We start from the raw sequence: 27,708 nt of genomic DNA, 5'->3' as shown, positions 1-27,708 counted from the left end.
CCGAGAGAAATGCTTGGCAGGCAGCATCCGGCACCCAGGACTGATTTTGCCCACTTCTGTCCTAGCTTGTGTCCTCTTTTTTCTCTCTCTCATTCACATGCACATGCACATGCACATATACACATGCAATAATGAACCAAAAGCTCCCAGGCAGGTTTACACATCCATTTAGGCTTAGTCATGGCTTCAGTTTATAGATATGTTAACTGAAGAGTAATTGCATAGCTACTAATCTCAATGGCGTTTTACCTAAATCAAAAATATAACTGATTTTTCCTAATGTACATGTAGAACACCTCTATACCTCAGTGATGTTCACGTTAGAAATGCTGATTCTCATGGGAGTTAGGAGCTTAAAGGTCTTTGGGGACTTGGGTCAAAGGGATTAGATTGAATACAATGACATAGTCAATCAATGCAGCAAAAAATACAAAGCCATGCAAAACAAAGGTGGCCTGGGAGTAGAATTTGGAGGACACACATAGCAGCACAGGGGCCACAGACAGATAATCAGTACTTTTCAAAATACATTTAGGACCAGCATTCGCAGACAAGAGCTAGCAGATCTTTCTTGTTTCATCCTGATGAATGCTGAGTGTAGGGCTATGGATTCTGCCATTTCTGAACAGGGGATAGACAAGGTACTGCTCAGCCCTTCTACATACTTGGCACTGGATTCGCTTCTGCCTTCTGAAACAGGTGTGAAGTTAAATATATAGGTGTGAAGTTAAATATGTAGCTCTAGTTACTGAAATTCACCACCAGGATAGAAAATATGCTACAACAGATGCAGTGAAAATAAAGCCATTCATAGTAAATAATGGAGTCAGTAGAAGAGTTAACTTTTTTATAAAAAGGAAAATGGGCTCCTTTCCATACACAGAGAAAACAAGCCTCCTCAGAGGAAAAGCATTGTTACTGTGGGTGCTTTTATGGATTCTTCTCCATCAGGTCAACGATTTCATTGTACATGCGCAGTGGCGCATCCAGCCCCCAGATGAAATCCAAATGTGCCCATTCAGGAATGTTTTTATAATGAACAAGATTAATAATTTGAGGGAGTAAAATATTAATATCCTTTAAGTCTGCAAGCAAGTCTTTTCCACCAGTCCATATTGCAGTTGGCACTGTCATATCTTTTATCTTGTATAAAGGAGGGGTGGCCTGGAAAACAGTGAATAGGGTAGAAAAGAAAGCCTTGAAATGACAGCAAATTTTAGACATAGTCATTCAGTAAATCCTTTGTTAAAACCGGGAGGGAAAATCCCCCTTATATCCTCCCCACCCTTGGGCTCTCTTCTCAATTGCTTTTATGTTTCCAAAGTTAATACAGGTTGAACCTCTCTAGCCCACCCTAAGGACCTGACCAGCGCCAAACCAGAGAATTTGACAAATCCCAGGAGGTCAATATTATCTAGCAGCATTACTAGCACTTCCACTGCTTACTAGGCTCTTAGAAGACACTAATGAGTAAATTAGAGCTAAATAACAGCACAGGAACCAGGACTGGTGACTGTAAACAAGATGTATGGGACGGTGGGAAACTTGGCTATAGTCATGATAAGTGGACATCCAGCTAACTAAAATCAGCCAGACCATGGATGTTGCTGTACCAGAGAATGCCAGATTAGAGAGGTTCAACATGTAGCACTGTTATGCAAAAAAATCTTTATACTACCTGAGCATATTTCGCCATATTCTTGGTTCGACTGCGCCAGTTATAAGCTTGGAATTCCCCTGAATGAACTATCTAATATGAAGAGCAAGAGAGATAAAAAGTTACAATTGTAATATACAAAACAGTTTATCAGGAGATAAGAAATAAGTCATAGACTATTTCACCTCAAAGCCTTTGGTTGGATTTCAACCTATTCTATGTTGACCTCGACTAAATTTAATCACATTTCAAGGCTATGCAGAGGCCTACATTAAATTACTGGTCTCAGAGCCAAGTGAATAGGTGCCTCTGGCAACTTCCAAGAAATTGCCAACACAATAAATAACATTGTTAGCAAAATTCCTGGTCCATGATTAGCCACTTTGTTAGTTATTATTATTACTTATATTAACTGGGCTTTGGAGACTAAACTATAGGACCTTTTGGATGCTGGGCTCTGGGTTTTTTCCCCCTTGAGCCTCTATTCAAGATTTAAATATATGCTCTAGTCCCAAAGGAATTATTTGGGGAAATTCTATGGCCCGTATTATATAAGAAGGTCACATTAGATGATCACAATGGACCCTTTTGGCTATGGAAGCTATGAATCTGTATCTATTTTTTTTTTTTTTACTGATAGAGGCTGCACATATAAAAAGTATAATTAGGAAAAATTATCAAATGTGCACACATCCAAAATATGCATTTAGCCATCCAATGCTCTTGTTGTATTTACAAATTGGACAATAGCATGTGCATGTGTGGACAGGTAGCTAGCTGAGATGTGAATAATAGTGCAAATGCCCAGGTTCTACTCAAGAACAACTATGCTAGGTCAGAACAATGATTTATCTAGGCCTGTATTCTGTCTTCTGACATTGGCAATGCCATATGCTTCAGAAAGAATGGACAGAACAGGGCAATTTATCTAGTGTTCCATCCCTGATGATCCATCCCAGTTTCTGGTAATCAAAGGTTTAGGTACACTCAGAGCATGGGTCTGCATTCCTGATCTTGGTTAAAAGCAATCGATGGACCTACTCATTAGCTATTTTTTAAATCCAGTTTACCATTGGCCTTCCAAACATCCTTATTACTTTAATTGCATGACCCTTGTTTCTTGTGTTATGTGAGGGAGTAAATAACACTTCCTTATTCAGTTTCTCCGCACCAGTCATGATTTTCTATACCTCTCTCGTATAGCCCCTTAGTCATCTCTTTTCTAAGATGAAAATCATTCCATACCCCTAATCATTTTTGTTGCCCTTCTCTGTACCTTTTAAATTCGAATACATCTTTTTTGAGATGGGGTGACAAGAACTGCATGGTGTGCGTGTATTGTGGATTTACATAGTGACAATCTGATCTTTTCTCTCTTATGTCCCTTTCCTAATGGTTCCTAGCATTCACTTAGCTTTTTTGATTGCTGTTCCCTATTGAGAGGATATTTTCAGAGAATTATTCATGTTGACTCCAAGATCTTTCTTGAGTGGCAACAGCTAATTTAGACCCCATCATTCTGTACATTTAGTTGAGATTATATTCTTCAATGTAAGTTATTTTGCATTTATGGATATTGAATTTCATTTCCCAGTTGTTGTCCAGATTTGTCAGTTTTGTGATATCCCTTTGTAACTCCAGCTATGGGCTTAACTAGCTTAAGTAATTTTGTATCTGCAAACTTTGCCACCCCACTGTTTCTCCCTTTTCTGAAATCATTTATGAATATATTGAACAGCACTCATCCCAGGGACCCTGTTATTTACTTCTCTCCATTGTGAAAACTGACCATTTATTCCTACTCTTTGATTCCCTATCTTTTAACCAATTACTGATCCTTGAAAGGACCTTCCCTCTTATCCCTTCACTTAAGAGACTGTTAAAGGCTTTCTAAAAGTCTAAGTGCACTCTATCCATTCAATCAACCTTGTCCACTTGCTTACTGATCAATAACTCTAATAGATTGGTGAGGCATTGTTTCTCTTTACAAAAGCCATGTTGTAAAGCCACTCTTCCCCCAACAAATCATATTCATTTCTATGTCCCATAAGTCTGTTATTTACTATACTGTTGTCCAATTTGCCTGGTTCTGAACTTAGACTTCCTGGCCTATAATTGCTAAGGTTGCCGCTGGAGCTTTTATTTTTTAAATTGGCATCACATTAGGTATCTGTGATTCATCTGGTAGAGAGGCTGATTTAAGCAGAAGGTAACATGCCACAGTTAGCAGTTCTGTTATTTCATATTTGATTTTCTTCAGAACTCTTGGTCCTGCTGACTTCTTATATTTAATTTATCAGTGTTTAATTTTATCATCTTAATCTGTGACAGTTCATCAGATTTGTCACTTAAAAAGAATGGCTGAGATATGGGAAGCTCTGTGACATTCCTTGCAATGAGGACTGACTGAGAAAATCTATTTAGCTTCTCTGCAATGGACTTGTCTTCCTTGTCTTCCTTTAGCACGTTAATTGTCCATTGGCTCCAGTGATGTTTGGCAGGGTTCAGAGGGATAGTTGTATTAGTCTGTTTCAACAAAAACAAGGAGGAGTCCTGTGGAACCTTAAAGATATTTATGGTGCCACAGGACTCCTTTTTGTTTTGGCATGCTTCTTGCTTCTAATGTGCTTTAAAAGCTGTTGCTGTTAGTTTTTGTGTCTTTTGTCTAGTTGCTCTCTAAATGCTTTTTGGCCTGCATAATTATACTTGGCAGAGATTATGGATATTTCTTTTTGCATCTATAGGAATTGACATCCAATTGTTAAAAGATGTCTTTTTGTTTCTAACTGCCTCTTTTACTCTGTGGTTTAGCCATGGCGGTAGGTTTTGGTCCTTTAATTGCTTTTTTTAAATAAGGGGGATACATTTAGATTGAGGATTTATTATGGTGTTTTAAAAAAATTTCCATGCAGCGTATAGGCATTTCAATTTTGTGATTGTTTCTTTTAATTTCTGCTTAATTAGCCTACTCATTTTTTGTGTTTCCTCAAATGTATTCATATTTCCTGGAGGAATTTCAACACCCATTGTTTAAGTGACAATAAGAAGTATTATTTTTGTTGAAATTGCATTTGTAAACCACAAATTAGGTGAGTTTTCTACCCATTAGCTATAACTTCATTTCAGAATACTAAGTACACTCAATTTGTATAACATACAGTGATTAGTACCTACTTTGCAGCCTAAAAGCTGAACAGTACCTGGCTCCAGTGGATAATATTTTGCGCAGAGGTCCCTGCTGGGGCTCGAGCTACGTACACATTAACACGACTCTGAAAGAAAACATTTAGTGAGGAATCAATTCAATCCCCATTTATCACTGAGTAGTGCCTTTTTCCCAGAGTATTTATGGTGATGGCAGTGAAACTAATCATGGAGTAAGACACTCAATATGAGTAAAGGTGGCAGGATCAGGCATAAGTACTTCAAATGAGGGAACGCATTGGCTACAGAAAAGCGTTATGCAGAATTTTTCATGGCATTACCATTTCAAAGAATATTAGCTCAGCCATTTAGATAACAAGGCAGGAGATTTATCCAAGAGACTACAGAGTATTTATTTAATTCACACTTGTAGGGATTAATAAGTAGGATTTCAGATACAAGGTGGAGCCCTGGATGGATGTTCCAGGAACATGGTAACTCCCATGAACGATAGAGACAAACCCTGAGCCATGTCCTTAAGAAGCTGTTACACAGTCCATAGTTCAACAAAACTCTGATTAAAAAAATCAAAGGGGATTTTGCCTGAGAAAAGCACAATATGAGGGGCAGAGTGTTTCATCTAGAATGGCACACAAAAGGGATCCTCCACACATCAATCTCCCTGTTGCTTAAAGTCTTTCATCCTGGGACCCGTGGAGAGACCTCTGCAGTGCTGAGGAGCCATGTAATGGGAAGGGCTGGATGAAGAGAGCTCATTCGCACTGCTCTTCCCTTCCTTCTAACCCACCTGCTAAAAATGGGACACACCTTGAGGCTTAATAACTTTTTCTGTGGTGCCCCTGTGCATTGTAAAACCCTGATCAGAAGTTCTACAAGCAGCAGCCAACAGGATAAGCTCTCAGCACAGAAGTGAGAGAACACTGCAGCACATTGCCCTAAATATTTGTGGGTCTGTGAAAATTGGTGGATTCCGAGGACTAACTTGCCTGCATTTCTGGCAGGTAGAGCAAAGCCCTCCCCTAACACAGTAATATAGTCTTTTGAGGGTTTTCCTATGTCCCAGACCATTCCTGATTAAGGACTTCAAGATTCAGACCTCAGAGTTTCAAGTTAAAAATGAATGCAAATTGAATATAGGGGCTAGACATCTCAAAACACAACGGCAGCCAGGTTGGGTTGTACATACCATATTTATATTGTTCACATTGTAGCCTCCCAGAATGAAGAAGACATTTCCACAAAGCTTAGCAAAAATGCTGCGGCCACAAAAAGAAACAATTAGCTTTCTTAGCCATTCACTTTGGTGAAATAATTCCTTTCTGCCAAGCAAGCCCTGTAAAAACACAAAGGTGTTGCTCACTTAGGGTGCATATACACTGCACTTGTAGCTCAAAAAAGGATACGCAATTTGAGCTATGCAAAATAGCTTATTCTGAAATTTGGCGTTGTCTACACAGTACTTATTTCAAAATAAATCCCTATTCCAAAACGTCCCTTCCTCCTTGTGGAATGAGATTTACAGGGCCATCAGAACAGTCAGCCTATTATATTTTGAAATAATGGGCATGCTCAAAAGACACAGAATAGCTCCTGTATCCCAAAATACCACTGCAGTTTAGACGTAGCCTTTCTGAATTGTTCTATGAATTTTTCTTTCTGTAAAAATAAAACCTGTTTTACTGTATTACCCCATTTTTATTTCCTCCCTTTCTTTATTGATGATGCCCATATTTTTCCTCTCCCCGCTAATCTAGTGACTACATACTACTTGAATATGGGGACAGAAGTTGTTTGTTTATCCATCAAACAGATATAGCACAGGCTCTGCCCAATCAATGTGCTTCAGATTTTTTTTGTATGTTTAATGATAGACTCTTTCAAGTTAACTCCAGTTTTGCTTTTGCTCCTGAACCTGCAAATACTTATGCACATGAGCAGTTTTGCACAAATAAGTAGCCCCATTGACATCAATGGGATCACTCACACTTGCGTAATACTTACGCATGTGATTGAGTGTCTGTAGGACTGGAGCCACAGCAATTCTTTGGGAGTTACTGTAAATAGAGGCAAGTATGTTTTTTCAATCATGAACTTAACTTTGTGGAATGTAATAGTCTCCTTTTGCATTTTTGGACATAAGAGAAAGACTCAAGGAGATCAATTAATTCTCCCAGTGTTGTGGGTGGAGCTAAATATATGTAAACTCAGACATTAACAGACCCATACATTTCTAGTTAAATGTATGTTTTCATTCTATCCATTCTAAAAGTCAGAGAAATATTTAAACCAAGCAAATATTTTAAGTGGAAATATCACATACCCGAAGCAACATTTCAGGAAGATGCAGGAGTTTTACTGCAGGGCTTCTGGCATATTTAACTGTAGTTACGGGGGCTAAGGCAAAATACAGTTTGATTCTTTTAGCCAGCTGTGGCATTGTTGAAAATGTAATCAAAGCTGAGAAAATTCAAGAGACAAGTTAACTAGAGCAACTTTCAAAAACTAAAATATTATTGGTATTTATCATATTCCATCCTGCAGCTTCAAACTTATAGACAATACTATAGCTATTCAAACACTTGATTAACTATTAAAGTAAGTGTTCATCCTAGATTTCATTTGAAATTCCACTATCCTCCATGTCCTACAGGCTTGTAAACTATTGTCTTACATTCACCTCCTACACTGATACTTTTCTTGTGTTCTCTCTCCACTATTTCTCCAAAAATTCAAAGTACACGTTCTTTAATTCTAAAGATGCAAACAACTACATATGCTATTTCATTCTAAAGATCCCAAACAACTGCCTCATCATATTGCCTTCATTTTTATCCTCCAACTCACCCAATCCCTCTGTTTGTGGTCATCTCCACATTTTGCTTGCATTAACGTTAAGTCTTGATCCCCCCGGTTAGATCCAAAATCCCTTGCCTAAGAACCCAATGGAACTATTGTGCCAGATTGAACTCCACATCATTGGAGATACAGCAGGAATGCATTTGGCCCATTCTGTGTTGTTCTTCTGACAAATAAAAAACTGGCTTTGTTCAAGTTTCCTAAATTTTGCTGCTGTCAGTTTAGGAAGTGTTTTTGCATCTGAATTTTAGGTCACTCATAAAAAGGTGTTTGAAAGATGGAAATGAAGTCTTTACTGCAGTGTAGATATGATTCCCCAGTTAGGGACCTATCAGATTCCCAGTACATTTTGGTCAACTTCATAGTAATATGATTTTGAAAATGGTAAATTGCATGATTTCAGCCATTTCAACCTGAAATTTCATGATATAATGGTAGGGGTCCTCTCCCCAAAAAGAATGGGAGGTGGGGGAGTAGGGGTTGGAGGCTCAAGATTATTGTAAGAGAGTTGTGGTGCTGCTATCCTTACTTTTGTGCTGTTGCCTGCAGAGCTGGGCTATCAAACAGTAGCTTTCCAACTTGTCCAGTTCTGAAGGCAACAGTGCAAAAATAGGGGTGGCATGATAAGATATCACCACCCTTCAGTGCTGCTGCTGGCTAACAGCTGCCACTCTTTCGCCACCCAGCTTTGAGGGCAGCAATACCATGACCCCCCTCCCAAAAATAATTTTGTGACCTCCTGCAACTCCCTTTAGAGTCAGGACCCTCAATTTGAGAAATGCTGGTCTTCCCCATGAAATCTGTGTAATAAAGGATAAAAGCACACAAAGACCAGATTTCATGATCTGTGACATATTTTTTTTGGCCATGAATTTGGTAAGGCCCTAACCATAACATATCAGTTTGCATTCCTTGTAACATTACATACCTATAGTGGCCCCCTGTGAGTAGCCAACATAGTACAACTGCTCTTGTCCAGTTTTCTGCATAATAAAGTTTAGCACTGCTGGAAGGTCAAACTTAGCCATCTCATCAAAACTGCCGAGAGAAAGGATGAAAACATGCATGCATAAATTAAATCCATGTGAGTTAGCACAGGATAAGGGAAATCCTGGTGTGTCAGATGAGAGAAAACAAATTATTTTGTGAATAATTCTATTATTTTGGGTACTAGGCCCTTGTGGTCCCTGGTGTAAAAGAGGCTGTTTACTAATTTCCAAGGTGCTTTCTGCTCATACTTGAGGGATTGAGCAAGAGCCAATTGAAGTCAATGGAAAGAATGTTTTTAATGACTGGGAGCTTAGGCTCAGACTACAAGTGCCTAATCTTTCTTTGTAGAAGGAACAAATAATTACACAGTAATAGAATCACTCTGAGGGAGATATTGGATTATATAATGTACTGCTAGAGTCAAGTCTTCAAACATTCGTTAAAATAAACGTGCACTGGCAGCCCTAGTGATGGAAGTCTTCTGTTTGCCTACAGGGAAGGTATAGCGTGGACACAAGCAGAGCAGTCTTTCCTGAGCCACCCCACTGAACCTCTGCAGTGTCTAATAGGCCAATGAGGACTTCAATTATTACTAGTTATGGTAATATGTTTAAAGTGTGAACGGACCACTGCCAACTAATTATACAGCATCACCTTCTAAGCCATCAGATGTCAACAAATTTCACTCGCTGTCAGTCTGGACTGAGTTCAAACCAATGACCTAGATGTACTCAGACACCACAGTGATGCGTGTTTTATAAAAGTCTAGATAGATGAGCCGAAAGAAAAAAAAAGAAAGATTTTAATAGCCCAAGTCCCTCCGAATGCTATTTCCCACGGTGCTCAATAATTCAGTCTACCTGAAAGACCAGAACTCCTCTTTCTCAACAGAAAGATTCATGTGTCGTCTAGACCAGGTGTTCCCTCTGTTGTTTCCCATCCAAACGTCATAGCCTGCATCCGCTAAGATGAAGCCCAGGCTGTTGTTGGCCAGGTTTGTGACCCAGTTGCTAGCATCTCCTAGTAATCCATGTTGGAGAAACACAGCAGGCTTTACAACTGAAAGAAAAAAAAACTTTACTGGCTGCTTTATTAATATGGTAATACAAAGGCACCCGCTCCAGTACTCAAAACTTGTGATTCCTAGTTTTGCGTTGGATTAAAGGTGAACTACTAAGGATTTATTTTAAAAGTGAACATCCCTTTCTCAATTTGTGATGAGAGAAAATGAATGCCTGGGACTTTTAAAAAGTTGATTTTCTGTTTTTTCTAATTTTACTGAAATTGTACTGGTTGGACGGGGAGATGAGAGTCTTAATATCTTAATTTAAATAGCAAAGACATGGAATATGTAAAAAAGGTTTTCTTTATTCAAATTTCAGAGGGGTAGCCATGTTAGTCTGTTTCAGCGAAAACAACAAGTCCTGTGGTATCTTAGGGTATGTTTGCACTGCACCATTATATCAAGATAACTAGTGTTATTTAGAAATAACAATGTGAGTGTCTAAACAGCCATTACGTTATTTCAAAATAATTTCAAAATAATGGATGGCTTATTCCAAAATCTGAAAAGCTCATTCTACGAGGAATAACGCCTATTCTGAAATAGCTATTTTGAAATAAGGCATGTGTGGACGCACCACTGTTGCTATTTTGAAATAGCCTCTCACCAGGGCCATTCTAAGTTATTCCTTCCACGTGCCTCCTGGGGCTCTAAATCAAGATAGCATGTCTCCGACTTATTTTGAGGATTCCCTTCAGTGTAGATGTGCTATTTTGAAATAAACTATTTCAGAGTAACTATTCCAGAATAGTTTATTTTTAAATAGTCATGCAGTGTAGACATACCCTGAAAGACTAACACATTTATTTGAGCATAAGCTTTCATGGGCTAGAACCCACTTCATCACCTGCATGAAATAGAAATGTCAGTTTGGCAGGAATATATACACATACACATGCAAAGATGGGAGTTTCATTTCTATGGGGAAGACCAGTACTAAATAAATCAATTCAATCAGGATGGATGTGGCCCATTCCCAACAGTTGATAAGGTGAGAATACCAAAAGGGCAAAAATTACTTTTTATAATGAGCTAGCCACTCTCTAGCAAGCATTCTTAAAATTACAATACCCACCTGGGGAAGCAAAGAAACAGACTGACAGAGCCAGACAGTTATCCAGAAGTCGCCTACTACAAGACAGACACAACAAGGAAAGTAACAGAACACTACTGGCCATCACACACAGCTCCCAGCTAAAGCCTCTCCAGCACATCAACAAGGATTTACAACCTATCCTGAAAGACAATGTCTTACTCTCACAGACCTTGGAAGGCAGGCTAGTCCTCACTCACAGACAGTCCTCCAACCTGAAGCAAACACTCACCAGCAATTATATATCTTACTACAGAAACACTAATCCAAGAACTGATCCCTGCAACAAGCCCCATTGTCAACTCGGTCTGCATGTCTACCCCAGAGACAACTTCATAGGACCTAACCACATCAATCACACCATCAGGGACTATTCACCTACTAATGTGAATATGCCATCATATGCTAACAATGCCCTTCTGCCATGTACATTGGTCAAACCAGACTGTTTCTATGTAATGGTATGTCCACACTTGCACCCTAATTCAAACTAGGGATGCAAATGCAGGCATTTGAAATTGCTAATGAAGCAGGGATTTAAGTATCCTGCGCTTCATTAGTATGATCTTGCCAGCGTGCTAGTTCGAATCACAGCTGATTCGAACCAGGAAGTGCGCACCAGGACATGCTAGTTTGAACCAAGGAGTTTGGTTCAAACTAATGCGTTCCGGCATGCACTTTCTGGTTCAAATCAACTGTGATTCGAACTAGCTCACCAGCGAGATCACGCTAATGAAGCACGGGATATTTAAATTCCTGATTCATTAGCAATTTCTAATGCCTGCATTTGCATCCCTAGTTCGAACTAGGGTGCAAGTGTAGACATACCCTTTGAGGATAAATGGATACAAATCAGACATCAAGAATGGTAATATTAAAAAACTGGTAAGAGAGCACTTCACTCTCCCTGGACACACAGACTGCAGCATGAAACTGCAATTCATGTGCAAACCTGACACAATCAAACTGGGTTTGAATATTGACTGGGAGTAGCTAGCTCACTACAGAAAGTAATTTTTCCTCTGTTGATATTCATACCTTTTCATCATCTGTTGGGAATGGGTCACATCCTCCCTGACTGAATTGACTATTTTAGTACTGGTCCTCCCCATAGCAATGGAACTCTCCCATCTTTGCATGTGTGAATATAGCCCTGCCAAACTTAAAGTTTCCACTTCATGCATCTGGCAAAATGAGTTCTAGCCCACGAAAGTTCATGCCCTAAGAAATCTGTTAACCTTTAAGGTGCCATATGACTCCTTGTTGTTTTTATTTAAAATGTTAATTTGTCACTGAGGTTAAACAAGTGTTTACAAAAGCAACCAAAACACAAACCATGAAACTTAAGGGTAAAATTGGGATTACCTGAAAGTGGGTAGTTGGGGTAGATTGCAGCCTTCACACATTAAAAAAAAAAATCAACTGAAATACTAAATCCACTATGATCAGAATACAATCTTTGATTCATTCAAGGACACATTTTCAAAAATAGGTGCATATGGGTGCCAGAACAAGAGCTGCAACAGTACTTTCTGGCTTGCAGCAGTTTGTTCCCCTACCACTCACTTATCACCAAATTCTTCTCACTTTACTCCCAAAAACATTTCTGTCAACTTCAGTGTGACTATGCATCTAAGGCAAGCCGTATTTGAGCCCAAACATATGCAGATTGGTAAAGCAATTTAGATACCCATTTTTCAAAATGTATCCTCACAAACTTTCCTTGTTTTTTGGAAATAAATCATACCTGTATTCCCCTGATTTTCTATTCCATAAGGGATTCTGTTAATGTTAAGAATATAGCCATCTTCTGTCACCACTTCATATTCCTCACTAGGGTACCCTCTGTAGGTAATAAGCTCACTCTGCAAGAGAAAACACAAATGCTTTTGCTTCAGATGGCTTATGGGTGTCCATTTTCTACACACTATGTATATGGAAGGATCTCTATGGTGAGAAAAGATTGTGACTGAGGATACAGTCCCTGTGTTATTAAATGTCCATAATAAAATGTCATATTTTAATGACACATCCCTCAAAGCCACCCTTCTTTTCTTTCATTCTCCACAATACATTCTGGAAGGTTTTAACTGGAGTGTTGTAAGCAAGAGATGAGAAGTAATTATTTCATTCCATTGTGCATTGATAAGGTCTCAACTGGAGTACTGTGTCCAGTTTAGGGCATCACACTTTGGGAAAGATGTGGACAAATTAGAGAAGCAACAAAAATTATTAAAAGTCCAGAAAATTTGACCTACATTGAAAGATAGAAAAACTGGATTTGTTTAGTCTAGAGAAGAGAAGACTGAGTCTTCAACTTTGTAAAAAATGGTTATAAAAAGGAGTGTGGAGGAAAGATACAAAGTATGGTAAGAGACCACTTTGGCTTAACCGGGAGAACTTACATGATCCAAAAATTAAAAAGGAGTTGTATAAAAAGTGGAAACTAGGTCAAATTACAAAGGACGAATATAAGCAAACAAAGCAAGTAGGTAAAGGCACAAAACTAGCTCAGTCTAGCTAGAAACATAAAAGATAACAAGACATTCTACAATTATATTAGAAGCAAGAGGCAGACCCAGGATAGGGTAGGGTAGGCTCATGGCTTAGTGAAGAGGGAGAAGCAATAACCGGAAACTTGGAAATGACAGAGGTGCTTAATTACTTCTTTGTTTCCATTTTTGTCAAGAAAATCGATAGTGACGGGATGCTTAACATAGTGACTGCTAGTGCAAATGGGGCAGGTTTAAAAGTTAAAACACTCAAAAAGCTGATAGAGGAGTTATCTGAGCCTTTAGCCATCATCTTTGAAAAGGCATGAAAGTTAGGAGAGATTCCAGAAGACTGCCAGGGAAGATAATGGAGCAAGTAATTAAGGAATTCATTTGCAAACAACTGGAAGACAATAAAGTGATAGGTAACAGCCAGTATGGATTTGTAAAGAACAAATCATGTCAAACCAATCCGATAGCTTTCTTTGATAGGATAATAAGTCTTGTGAAAAAGGGAGAAGTGGTGGACATGGTATACCTAGACTTTAGTAAAACATTTGATGTGGTCTTGCATGATCGTCTTATTAATAAGCTAGGAAAATATAACCTAGATGGCCTACTAGAAAGTGGGTGCATAACTGGCTGGATAACCATTCTTAGGGTATGTCTACACAGCAACATTATTTTGAAATAACTAGCATTATTTCAAAATAACTTAGTCTGCATCTACACAGCAATCAGTTATTTCGAAATAATTTCAAAATACTGTCAAGCTGGAGGACTTCTTACTCCAGCTCCTCTAACCCTCATAGTATGAGGAGCAAAGGAAGTCAGAGGAAGAGTGCTCTATTTTGAAATAAGTGCTGTGTAGATGCTCCCAATTTTGAAATAAGTTACGCAATTGATGTAGCTCAATTTGTATAGCTTATTTTGAGTGAAGCCCTGCTGTGCAGACGTACCCTCAGAGAGTAGTTATTAGCGGTTCACAATCATGTTGGAGGAACATAACAAGTGGGGTTCCGCAGGGGTCTGTTTTGGGACCAGTTCTGTTCAATAGCTTCATCTATGAATCGTAATTTGTGTATCTTTTTCCACTTTTCTTCTGAAAGAGGCTTTCCCAACAATTGGCCCATCTACAGTGGGCCAAATATCAGGAAAAAAGCCTCTTTGGAACATCCCTTTTTCCTCGTAGAATGAATTTACAGGGATGCCAAAAAATGCATCTGCTTTTTTGAATTTTTTTTAGAAAAGCAGACATATTCCTTGGTATCCTAGAAAGATTCTGCAGTTTAGATGTATCCATACAGAATGGGAAGCAACTGTCTAGGAAGGAGTACCACAGAAAGAGATGTTGGGGTCATAGCGGACCACAAGCTAAATATGAGTAAACAGTGTGATTCTTTGCAAAAAAGCAAACATAGCTCTGGGATGCATTACCAGGAGTATTGTGAGCAAGACATGAGAAGTCATTCTTCTGCTCTATTTTGCTCTGATTAGGCCTCAGTTGGAGTATTGTGTTCCATTCTGGGCACCACATTTCAAGAAAGATCTGGAAAAATTGGAGAAGGTCCAGAGAAGAGCAACAAAAATGATTAAGGGCCTAGAAAACATGACCAATAGGGAAGACTGAAAGAATTGGACTTGTTTAGTTTAGAAAAGAGAAGACTGAGAGGGTACATTATAGCAGTTTTCAAGTATGTAAAAGGTTGTTACAAGGAGGAGGGAGAAAAATTATTCTCCTTGACATCTGATGATAGGACAAGAAGTAATGGGCTTAAACTACAGCAAGGGAGGTTTAGGTTGGACATTAGGAAACACTTCCTAACTGTCAGGGTGGTTAAACCCAGGAATAAGTTGCCTAGGGAGGTTGTGGAATCTCCATCTCTGGAGATATTTAAGAGCAGATTGGATAGACATCTAACAGGGATGAATTAGACGGTGTTTGGTCCTGCTGTGAGGGCAAGGGACTGGACTTGATGATCTCTCGAGGTCCCTTCCAATTCTTGTATTCTATGATTCTAAGTGTTGGAATTAGCTATGCATTTTTGTTATTTTAAATTTATAATCTACTTTGCTCTTCCTGTTTTCACTTGCAACCACTTAAATCCTACTGCTTGTACTTAATAAAATCATTTTTATTTACTATGAAGTCCAGTGTAAAGAACAGTTACCTGGGGGAGCAATCAATATGTATAGCCCTCTTTCATTGTTAAAAGGAGCTTACCTAAATTATGTATTTGGGGTTCTCATCCCCTTTGGGGAGTGGTTTCCCTGGGAGTTAGGCCCCAAACTGCATTTTCCTCAGACCTGAAATGTTTCAGTGTCTGTGTTGCTCCTCGAGCAACCTGGGGTCCAGCTGAAAATGGTTGTTAACAGCCCTGGGGTCCAGCTGAAAATGGTTGTTAACAGTAGGACAGAAATTATAAAAAGGAGAGACAAGAACCTCAAGGCACCCCTTTTTTCTCCCCTTTCCATTGTATTTACAGAACCTGGACTCTGTGAGAAGGGGTCTGGACCAACAGGATTTTGCCAGAAAGACTTCTGAAAATATGTGATGAGAAACTGCTTAAATCTGATATAGCTTGTTAAGTTAGGTATCAGTAAATATTGTATTTTTCTTGTAACCATTTCTGATTCTTATGCCTCATTATTTGAACTCACTTAAAATCTCTGTAGTTTATCTAATATAGTATGTTTAAATTGAAGTATCTGGGATGGCAAGTTGTGCACATATTATTTATTTCAAAGAAATAATGGACCTAATTTAACTTGTGTTATTCATAAGAGGATTGGGCTAAATTACATACATTTTTTAGGGTAAAAATATAAGATGGGTGTGTTGGGGTCATCTTGTAGTATAACCAAGACTGGTGAGAGCCAAGTGTGGCTGGCAGAGTGCAGTAACACACAGACACTCAACATGTGGCTTGAAGAGTGAAAGGCTTCTTTGTGAGCTGCCCAGGTGGGAGCTATGTCAGCAAAGCATTGTAGGCACCCAATATTGCATGGCGAGGGGGACACGGCTGTTCATGAGTCAGGATTGGACCACAGTGTGTCACAGTGACTTTCCCAAGGTCACACAGGAAGGGCTAAAGTAGAAATAAGCTACATAACTTGAGCTACACTACTTGCGTAGCTTACATCAAAATAGCTTATTTTGAATTTGGGCACATCTACATAGCATTTATTCCAAAACAGAGCACTCCAACTTTCTTAATCCTTGTAAAATGAGGGTTATAGGAGTCAGAGTAAGAAGTCCTCTAGCAGGACATTATTTTGACATTATGTTGAAATACCTGCTTGTGTGTAGATGCACACTTTGTTATTTCGGAATAATGTCTGTTATTCCAAAATAACGCTGCTGTGTAGACGTACCTGAAGTGCGCAGAGCCAGCTCATTGCTCTGAAACCATCACTGTCCCAGAGCCATAACATTTGCTGCTGGAAGGCAAAGTCATTTTACAGATATTCAGCATTCTCTAATGACATTTACCCTGCAGAGCAGTAGGATTGAGATTTTTTTTTGAGAGAGACTAGTAATTTAAAGGGATTTGATTTTCAGCCAATGGGTGCATAGCATTTTTTTTTAAAATCAACCCCCATTCAAATATCACAAATCTCTTCCAAAAATGTAGGCTGAGGAAGTCTGTTGTTCCAGAATCCTCACTGCTGCCCCTTTCAGCTGGCAGGCCGATGCTGATGCAACAAACAAACATTCAAATAGGAATTTTTGCTATGACATTTCAGTAAAGGAAGATATAACTTTTGTACTGTCTGCCTATCATGATCTGGACTGCTATATAAGCATATAGAAAGGAACATCTGGCAAAATAGAACAATAGTAAGTTTTGAGAAGAGGGGAAATGTTAACTAAGTCATTTCACCTACACCTGTTAAAACAGACAACTTTGAATAATAACACTGTGCTATCAGCAACACATTCCATTCATTTAAAATTTATTCTAATGAGTAACTTACAATGTTCATGTATGCTTCAGGGTCCACATGATCTCTCTTCACTCTTTTGAGGCCCTCTGGGGATACAGTTGCTTGTAACAAATATGCGACTGTAATGAATAGCCACATCTTGGTTCTGTGTAAAACAGAACATTCACCTGTTAACAATGTTGCTCTCTATGCACTTAGGATAGAAAGCAAGCACTGGCACTCCTGTGTGATGAGCAGTGAATTGCTGGGAGACCAAGTTGTACCGCTGTAAGCTATCTGACACAACCCCCAATTGCATATGCAGTACAAGCAGCAAAAACTTTAAGAAAAAAGCAAAGGGAACTTGGCAGCAGTCAGGGCTCTGTAGTTCATCCAGTGCTGGATGAAAACATCTGTAAACACCAGGTGTGGAGCAGTACTTAGGGAAAGGGTCCTATAGATATTCTCATGGAGCACACACCATTGGAATGATATAATTGTGTATGTTTTTTAACGAAAGTTTAAAAATGTAAAAAAAGTTCAAAATGCTTTAAGTGACTCAAACCCATTTTTTCTGTGTCACCAGTTCTGAAATAATTTCAAAATGTTAAGTTTTTTTTCCCCATTCAGGATGGAAACAATTTGCAATATCTCAAAAATTCTTGAAGGATGGGAAAACCATTTCCCCCTTAACTCTAATAATAATTGTTTATTCGGTCTCTGATTCCTTACATGTAACTCTTTTTCTTCTTTGATATCTATCCTGAAAGATAAGTAGGACCTGGAATAGGTAGGAGTAAGATTAAATGAATAAAGAAGTTTTAGTTGCCTCATTATAGAATCCTGCTGCTTAATCTCTTAAAAGGATTATCAAATAACTATACACAAGGAGTCAGCAAAAACACTGAATGGATGATCAATATGTTATGCAATAGGTCTGACTATTAACAGAAGCAAGAGTTGCATAGTTGCTGTAGTCAGCATTTTTTAAAATCAGATGACTTATGTAACAACCAACAAAAGATTTCAGCACTTAAAGGTAGGCACCCATTTTTTAAAATCTTGGCCAGAATTTGTAATTTATACATATTACCTAAATGTCAGAGTTTCTCTAGTTAAGAGAATACGAGGGAGGATCTTGACAAATTCAGCTGAGAGCAGCAAGGTCTAACTATACCATGAGAATAAGAATGCAAGTGGATGAGGACAAGATAAAGGGTATTTATGAAATGTGTTTTTCATCTGTGAATGTCTCTGAATCATTTCAGAAAACCAGTAATGTACATATAAACTGGCCCAATTTCATTACAAACACACTGCAATTGCTGCTCCTCAGGCCAAAGATACACACTCTATACACAAGGCATTTGTAAAAAATATTAGTAGTCATTTCAGAAAAGTTGACATAAAGGGTTATTTTTTCTCTTAGAACAAAAGTTACACACATACACTCATATATACACAAAGATATACTCACTGTAAAAAATATTAGGTCTAAAAAAAGTTATTTTATTATGAAATGGAGAAATACATTTTCAAGGACTTTTAGATCAACTCATCCTTCCTACTCATCTCTCACCTCTCTATGTCTTCCAAAAAGATTTACAGACCAGAAAAGAACAAGTTGGACAGTCACCCTTTATCAGAAGGCATCATTCAGCAAGTAGCAATTATTTTGTCTATGTAATTAAAAATACCCTATGCACCTTAGAAAGGTTACTTCTCAACAGCTCATGCTAAACCATTAGTCAATTTTTGTTTTGAAGGCCATTATACAATTCTAGGACAGAGTTAAGTGGAAGTATTACCAACCTTGTGTTAGATTTCACTTGTTGCACTCAGAGATTCCAAAGCAGGAGTGATGGCAATTTTGAATTGGCCCCAATGTTTAACAGCAGCACTAGGTAAAGGAGATAAACAATGTGACATGGATCACACAGAATTTTTCCAATAATGATGGCAATAAGCTTTGGTTTCTCTCCACTTCCTTCTTCCTTGGCAAGTTAGCAACACTTCAGCTTATTCATATTAAAGGAAGTGCACCGCTCTAGTGCTGCTTATAAGAGCGGTCTCCTTTGACTCTAACAGAATGTCGTAGTTTTTAAGGGAATACCAAACCTCTTGAAGTGGAACAGCCTCGTCAGGAATTTCAAATACAAATACATTCACAGATGCCAAGAATTCCCTTTTTTACTGCTAACCTGCCAAGTCAAATATATTTGTGTTCTATGGAGGGAATAGAAGGTAACCCCATTCTTCAATGTTGTGAGAAATATGAAAAATTATGTTTTTTTCTCTTTTATGTACATGTTGTGATTCCATACTGCTAGAGTGATGCAGAAGCAGCTAAAAGGGATTCCTTTGTTCTGATTACACATGCATACCACTAGACTCCTTCAGGGTGTAACCTTAATGTTCAAGGTATTACATAATGTAATAGTCAGTGTGGATACAGGCCCTAGAAAGCACGACTTATTGAAATGGCTCATGGTGTAATGTTCATCACATTCCTAGTGCCCTCAGTTGTAATGGGAGTCATTGGGCTCAGCCTCTGGCAGAAATGGGCTCAAATGGGCTCAAACTTATTACCCAGTGGGCACTGTGACATACCCTTCGTGTAATGCACAGTGCTCTTTATGTCCCAGAGTAGAATTTCACAAGGATATTGGCTGAAAGGCTCTCAAAGTGAATTGCCAAGTACCTTTTAACTGTAAAAGGCTCAGACAGACTGTGACAGATGTTAGAAAATGGTGCTCAGTATTCAAGCTTTACCAGAAATAAATACTAAGCAGTTTCAAAATTCAGAAGGATTTTCCCCAGCATGGACGGGGCTGAACTAGTTCCAAAGCTGTTGATTGGCTTCCCAGATCAAGATTGGAAACTTTTTGGACGAACCATCTCTTTGGCTTAAGTTGGTACAGCACAGTGGGACCTTGGTCCATGATGGAGACTCCTAGGAACACCAAACTACAAATTATAAATAGTAATAAGAAATGTGGTCAAAGCTAATTTCTTCATAATTTGACTGTAGCAATAGCGTCTCTTCTTTATACTATGCCCACTTCAATTTGGTATTTTTAAATCTTAAAACAAATCATTCCTTGTTACAGAGGTTTATTCGCTATTTAAGTTTCAATCAGACACCATCTTCATGCAGAAGATAAAGAATGAGCCAACTTCTTCAAAGTTTTGTCTGTATGTTCTCCTTCAACTTTTTAAATAATTCTGTTTACTGTTATTTTTAGTTCATGCAACTTCCCACTTCAGGTTAGGTTTTGGTCAGGACCAGGTGTATTTGAAATACCATAAGAAAGATTGTTCTTTTGCTTTGTTCAGCTCAAATCGAAAAGAGAAGGAAAGTTTTAGAAGACATTCTGATTCAATGAGATTTGAGATCACAGAACCCTGAACTCAGGTCCTGACAGGAAAGTAAAAGAGGAAATATCTTGACAATACAGAAAATCACTAGGCAGGTGAAAGAGGCTGGCTGGAGGCACAACCCCTATCTGGAACTGCCTCAGTCCCAAGTCTCAAACCACCCCAGGCACCCATTAAGGAGAGGGGGCTGAAGCTCCCCTCAGTTCACAAGGGAACACTACTGGCTGTTCCCCTTTGTCAGAGAGCAAGGGGAAAGTGCACAATTTGCTGCATTCCTCGCTCAGGTAGGGTGTGCAGGGATTAGATGAACCTGGACCTACCCCAGTCGGGGGCATGCATCTTTCCCCTGGCTGTACCCGCTGGAGCTGCAGTGGCCATGGAGAGATGCGTCTGTAATGGCTCCAAGATGCTGCGGTGAGAGAGGGCTGTGGTTGTCCTCTATCCCCAGGGTGGCCTGCATACTGAACTCTTCATCCCCACCCCTACCCCAGAGCAATGATTTCAATGAAGAAAAACAGAAATTAATTAGTGAAGGGCCTGAGCAATGCCTGGTAAATGTGCTAGTGTATTTATAAATGTTATGTCCATCACTGCATTTTGTCTGGGATTTTAAGCCTTTTTTTTGTTTGTATTTGCTCCTGAAGACTTTCAGCTTGTTTCTGAGAAACCCATACTTTCTCCTCTCAGCATGAGCTCCAAGTTTCCTTATCTTTGAAGAACAACATGAATTTGAAGAATGGATTGTTCAAATATGTGCTTACCTTTGAATGCCTCACATCATTCAAATTCAAGGTGTGGTATTAACTGTTTCTGAAAAAAGCCTGATTCATTCTTCTGGGGAAAGTTGCATCTTATCAAAGGCCATGGAATTCACAAGGACATGTTGGTACAATCAAACAGATGTGCCAGCTCCATAAGCATTGATATATTGATGTACTGACTATTGAGGACATAGTCCCTTAAGCTCAATGGGACTATATCAATTTTAAGTGCTTAGTTTAGTAGTAAATGTTCATAGGATTGGATACTTAGGGCTTACTTCTCCCAAGACTCATAAACATGCTTAATTTTATGCACATGGGTAGTCTCAGTTATAGAAATTATTTATTGTGGTACATTACCCTTCCAAATAGGGAACTTTTTTTGGAGCACAGGAACCACTTTACCATCAGAACAGATGAATGTAAGAACTGTCATACTGAGTAAGACCAGAGGTCCATCTAGCCCGATATCATGTGTTCCAACAGTGGCCAATACCAGATGCCTCAGAGGGAGTGAACAGGTAATCATCAAGGGTGCATTTTCACTGCACCCATAGCTTGGAATAAGCTACGCAATTTGAGCTACACAAATTCCATAGCTTATTTCAAATTAATTTTAAGTTAATTTCAAAATAGCTTATTTTGTAATTTGGTGCTGTTTACACAGTGCCAAATTTCAAAATAGAGTGCTATTCTGAAATGTCCCTTAATCCTCATGGAATGAGGCTTACAGAAAGGTTGGAATAGCAAGACTGTTATATTTTGATATAATGGGCTTGTTTAAAAGACATGGAATAGCTATTTTGGGATACCTCTTGTTTCCCAAAATAGTGCCATAGTGTAGATGTAGCCCAACTTACTCCCTCTCTCCTGTCTCCTAGAGGCTTGGGACACCATTTCTGCTTATCCTGGATAATAGCCATTGAATTTATCTAGTACTTTTTTGATTCCCGTTGAAGTCCTGTTCTATAGAACATCCTTTGGCAAGGAGCTCCACATATTGGCTGTGCATTGTGTGAAGAAATATTCCCTTTTGTTTGTTTTAAACCTGCTACCAATTAATATCATTTGGTTCTTGTGTTATGGGAATGAGTAAATAACTTTTCTTTATTTACTTTCATCACACCAGTCATGATTTCATAGACCTCTAAAATACCCCCCTTATTCTCCTCTTTTCCAAACTAAAAAGTCCAAATTTTATTAATCTCACCACATATGACAGCCATTCCAAACACCTAATAATTTTTGTTGCACTTTTCTGAACTTTTTCCAATGCCAAGCTACCTTTTTTTGAGATGAGCTGACCACATCTGGATGTAGTATTCAAGATGTGAGCATACCATGGATTTATATAGAGGCAATAAGATATTTTCTGTCTTATTCTCTATCCCTTTTAATGATTCCTAACATTCTGTTTGCTTTTTTGACTGCTGCTGCACACTGAGTGAATGATTTCAGAGAACTATCCACAATGACTACAAGATCTCTCGAGTGATAATAGCTAATTTAGTCCCCATCATTTTGCACATATAGTTGGGATTATGATTTCTAATATGCATTATTTTACATGTATCAGCATTAAAATTTGTTTTCCATTTTGTTGCCCAGTCACCTAGTTTTCGGAGATCCTTTTGAAGATCTTCACAATTTGCTTTGGACTTAACTATCTTGAGCAGTTTAGTATCACCTGTACATTTTGCCACCTCACTATTTACCTCATTCTCCAGATCATTCATAGGTACATTGAATAGGGTTGGTCCCAGTACAGTCCCTTGGGGAATACCACTAGTTACCTCTCTCCATTTTGAAAACTTACCATTTATTCCTACCCTTTGTTTCTGATCTTTTAGAGGACTCTGCCACTTATCCCATGACAACTTACTTTGATGAAGAACCTTTGATGAGGGACCTGGTCAAAGGCTTTCTGGAAATCTAAGTACTCTCTAGCCATTGGACCCCCTCCTTGTCCACTTGCTTGTTGATTCCCCGACCCAATGGATTCTAGTAGATTAGTAAGGCATGATTTCCCTATATAGAAACCATGTTGACTTCCCTCCAACAAATTATATTCATCTATGTGTCTGACAATTCTATTCTTTACTATAGTTTTGACCAATTTGCCCGGTACTGAAGTTAGATTTACCAGCCTATAATTTCCAGGATCAGCTTTAGAGCCCTTTTTGAAAATTGGTGTCACATTAGCTATGTTCCCATCATTTGCTATAGCAGATGATTTAAAGGATAGGTTACAAACCACAGTTAGTAGTCCGACAATTTCACATTTTAGTACTTTCAGAACTCTTGGGTGAATGACATCTGAACCTCGTGACTTGTTACTGTTTTATTTATCACTTTGTTCCAAAACCTCCTCTATTCACATTTTAATCTGGGACAATTCCTCAGCCATGAAGAGTGATGTAAATAATTTATTTAGTTTCTCCACAATGACGTTCTTGTTCTTGAGTGCTCCTTTAGCATCTCGATCATCCAGTGGACCCACTGGTTGTTTAGCAGGCTTCCTGCTTCTGATATACTTTTTAAAAGTTTTGCTTTTACTTTATGAATTTTTGGCTAGCTATTCTTTAGGTTCCTAATTATATTTTTACACTTAATTTGGCAGTGTTTATGCTCCTTTCTATTTTCCTCACTAAGCTTTAACTTCCACTTTTTAAACAATGCCTTTTTATCTGTCACTCCTTCTTTTACTTGGTTGTTAAGCCACAGTGGCACATTTTGATTCTCTTACTGTGTTTTTTAATTTGGGGTATACATTTAAGTTGAGCCTTTATTATGGTGTCTTTAAAAAGTTTCCATGCACCTTGCAGGGATTTTACTTTTGGCACTATTCCTTTTTATCTCTTTGTAACTAACCTCATTTTTGTATAGTTCCTATTTCCTCATTTTTATGTAGTTCCCCTTTTCATAGGTTCAATATTATGGTACCCCAGATGGTAACAGAATACATTTTGAATTAAAGTAAAAAACTAAAATTCTAGATCCAAATACCTCCTTAATTTGGTAGGTTCAAAATGCAGTTTGGAGTGGATCAGAGTCATAATGCACAGCCGCCACCACTACCACCAAAAAGTAATGGAGACAGGTAATAAAATAATTGATAACTAATATAAAATCAATGAGACAATATCCAACAGCATCTTGATTGAATTTTCAGGACTCTATAGATGCTCAAAATGCCTATCTGAATGTTGATGTTACTTCTATATTATTAAAACAATCAATTTCAGTTAAAAGGAATAGAAAAGGAAGGCATTCTGATTTTCTTTTATAGTATTATGAGCTACAACTAATCTTTAATATATGTTCAACAATTTATTAAAGGTAATGTTTCAAATAAAGTTTACAGGATATAAATTAAAAAGGAAGGCACTGTAAATCTGGGGTCAAACTTGGGTAATGAGGAAATACAAGTATTGGTTTACATGGTTAACGAGATACACAGTGTACATAACCAGCATTGGTTCAGATTAAGGTTGGTGAGTTTTTTCTAACTGCATCAGCAAATAAGCGTTCTCAGGAATGCTGCCCATAAAGGATATAGAATCACAGTTTGTGGCTGTAAAGCACATGGGCGGAGTGCATACCTTGGTCTGTTGGTGGCTTATGGGTCTTCCTGGAGACATATATAGTCTGTCAGGGAAGGAAGAGGGCAATATCCTAGTCATGTCTCTTGTCTAAGTCTTGTGTGTCTGCTGCAATTAATCTTTAATAGAGGTTCCTACATATGTACACTTGATCTTAGCCAGAAGACTGAGAACATTGTCACACCCTCCAACTGGTCAGGAAAGACTGGACTTACAGGCACGGGTTTTTTTTTCTTGTGGAGACAGAGATGAGTTAATCTTGTATTCTATATTCCTACTTGTGTTTATCACGAAGAATACACACTCAAACAGAGATATTACCAGGGCTAGCAAAGCCAAAGTATCTGTTGCATATTGCATAGCCAATACCCTTGTTCAGAACTCCACTAATATAGCTCTCTGAACTCTAATTTTAAGTCAAACTGTTCTTTCAATTGTAGTTTTTTACAGCTCATTCCTTCCAGTGTTGCATTGCTCTATTATAATCCCTTCTCCTACACATCAGGTCCTTTAGGCCTAATATTCAGAAGACTTCCTCCACCTACATATATGCTGCTTTGCTTGTGTATGCACAAAAAACACACCTGCAGGTGCAAAATCACCCATGGAGGTAGGTGTTGGGGATCCTTCACTTGCACACTCCAGTGAGTAATTTTATATGTCAAACCTATTTACAAAATGTGTTTCACGTGGAAAGATTCCATCATGTGACATATCTGGCAAATCCATTATCAGGGTCTCTGAGTACTGCATCAGCCTCATTGAGCATTAATTCTGCAGCAGCTTAATTGCAGAGATTAAAAAAAAAATTTATAGATGAAAGCTAATAGAGTCAGTGCATGGCCCTGTGTCATTTGATGTGAAATTCAACTGATTTTTGTTCCACATTCAGTTCTCACTATGCAGCTTATTTGTACATTAATAACACAATGGCCACTACTTTTTCTCCTTCCTTAATACATAGCTCAACAAAGCAGGATAGACCTCCTGGGGTCATTAAGAGCATGACTGGTGTATATAACTCTCAGTCGTATTGGGAACAAAGGCATTTCCAGAAATCAACACCTTCAAAACCATTTTTCATTCCAGAGGATTGTGCAGCTAGATATTATATATTCCCCTTAAGCTCATGTTTAAAAATATCACCTCTCATCAGATACATTCGGGAGTATGTTATTGACATAAAGCCACATCAGAGCATTAGCTCTGAAGAAGAATTCTCCATAAAATCATCAGGGAGTTCTGCTTTTTTTTTTTTTTAAATGCCCAAAGTTAAAGGTGTCATCCTCAAGGAAATCCACCACAAAGTCCTATTTCAACTCATGCATTGATGAATGGAAATCAGGATAGAGGCAGATGAAGTCAAATAATTTTTTCCTCTATCATTATGTCTTATTCTCCTTGGGAAACTGGACTATTTAAAGTTTTTGGCTCTGCATTAGTTGTCATTCAATCTGATTTAATTTTCAAGAATTTGTTTTCTGTGATTAACCCAGTATTTATCTCATTGTTGCTCCGAAAAGTACCATTAATTTCCTTGTATTTCCCTGTAATCAAATAATGGGCCCACAGCTTTTTTTAAGATGAGCTGCACCCAGAGCACCACCACTAGAATGAGGGAGGAAGCAAAAGTTACATTTACCAATAAATCCTGGAGCTGGTTTTAATGTTTAGTACAACTTAACGCAACCTCAGAGTTGTCCATCACTCCAAGGGGATGTTCCAACAGTCATCAGTTATTGGAATCCAATGGCATCCCAGCCACACATCCCTTTTCGTTGATCAGTATTCTGGGGACCCAAGGAGGAAACTCCCCCATAGGGTAACATTCTGCAGCTGGCCAGGCCTGTATAGTAGTTCAGATAAGTATTGTCAGAAATAGGTCTTGCACATGGTTTTGTTAATGTACAATCATGCATACAGCACAACTCCCTATTCCTGCCCTTCTGCTACTAAGCTGTTGTCTCTTGCAATCATATCAGAGTTTTTGTAAGAACAAATTCCTTCTACTTTTGCATGGCCACATCTTGACTTGTAACAGTTGCTACTTTCCTGGTTGTTGTGCTGAATTCAGAGGTGTTTCAACAGGACTAGATTCTCTTTAGCCATTATTGTCTTCTCTTAGCTAAGAAACAATTAAGAAACCAAAGGAATGAAAACACTCCAAATAAAATCCTTAGAACAAAGAGGCATATGGAGTAACAAGAATAAGTCTGTTCTTTCCAATGTTTCTCTTTATACTATAAAGAAAGAAAAAAGGTAAGGATAATAATGGTAGAAGTTATGAAGCTTTTCCTATGAAATATATTTTCTAAACAAAACAAAACAAACAAACAACCCCCAAACAAACCCCACTTAAAACACATCTAAATTTAATCTCTTTGCTCTGAACATTAGATTTCTCTAAAAGTTAACACAGGATGGATGTATCTAAGGTTAAAAAATATGCTTTTTCTGGTGCATATAAAATCCATATAAATACATAAGCACAAAGAAAAAAGGGATCTTTTTTTCCATTTCTCTCCATTTTGAATACTATATTTATTACTTATTTGTTTTATCCAGAAATCAAGGCATCATTGTATTCAGGAAGAGGCAGACCCTCCCTCAGAAATCTCATTCTTAAGGATTATGACAGGACACATAATATGGATAAACAGACAAACACGGGGATACGTCTAGACTATACGCCTTTTTCAACAGAGGCTTTTTCGAAAGTATTTT

General features: G+C 38.3%; 1 protein-coding gene across 1 annotated transcript; it reads right to left on the bottom strand.

Moving 5' to 3' along the window:
* Nucleotides 1-833: 833 nt before the first annotated feature.
* On the bottom strand, nucleotides 834-26,780 carry LOC102457445 (lipase member M-like). Its single transcript, XM_006121451.4, has 11 exons — nucleotides 26,627-26,780; nucleotides 19,056-19,143; nucleotides 17,295-17,409; nucleotides 12,572-12,689; nucleotides 9,529-9,727; nucleotides 8,607-8,716; nucleotides 7,143-7,279; nucleotides 6,009-6,155; nucleotides 4,858-4,929; nucleotides 1,679-1,750; nucleotides 834-1,164 (listed from the first exon to the last, which is right to left on the bottom strand). Exons 3-11 carry the CDS (start codon nucleotides 17,400-17,402, stop codon nucleotides 931-933), a joined length of 1,197 nt encoding a protein of 398 aa, XP_006121513.2. The 5' UTR covers nucleotides 17,403-17,409; nucleotides 19,056-19,143; nucleotides 26,627-26,780; the 3' UTR covers nucleotides 834-930.
* Nucleotides 26,781-27,708: the final 928 nt, after the last annotated feature.

This window comes from Pelodiscus sinensis, chromosome 8 (genome assembly GCF_049634645.1).
Source record: "Pelodiscus sinensis isolate JC-2024 chromosome 8, ASM4963464v1, whole genome shotgun sequence".
NCBI classification, from domain to species: domain Eukaryota; kingdom Metazoa; phylum Chordata; order Testudines; family Trionychidae; genus Pelodiscus; species Pelodiscus sinensis.
This window is presented reverse-complemented; position numbering and strand designations above follow the sequence as displayed.

Coding starts and splice junctions, on each gene's coding strand:
- LOC102457445 (XM_006121451.4), bottom strand. CDS start 17,402: ATGTGGCTATTCATTACAGTCGCATATTTGTTACAAGCAACTGTATCC. Junction 8,717..9,528: donor GAGGAGTTCTGGTCTTTCAG/GTAGACTGAATT, acceptor TTCTCTCGGCAG/TTTTGATGAGATGGCTAAGT. Junction 4,930..6,008: donor ATGTGAACAATATAAATATG/GTATGTACAACC, acceptor GTTTTCTTTCAG/AGTCGTGTTAATGTGTACGT.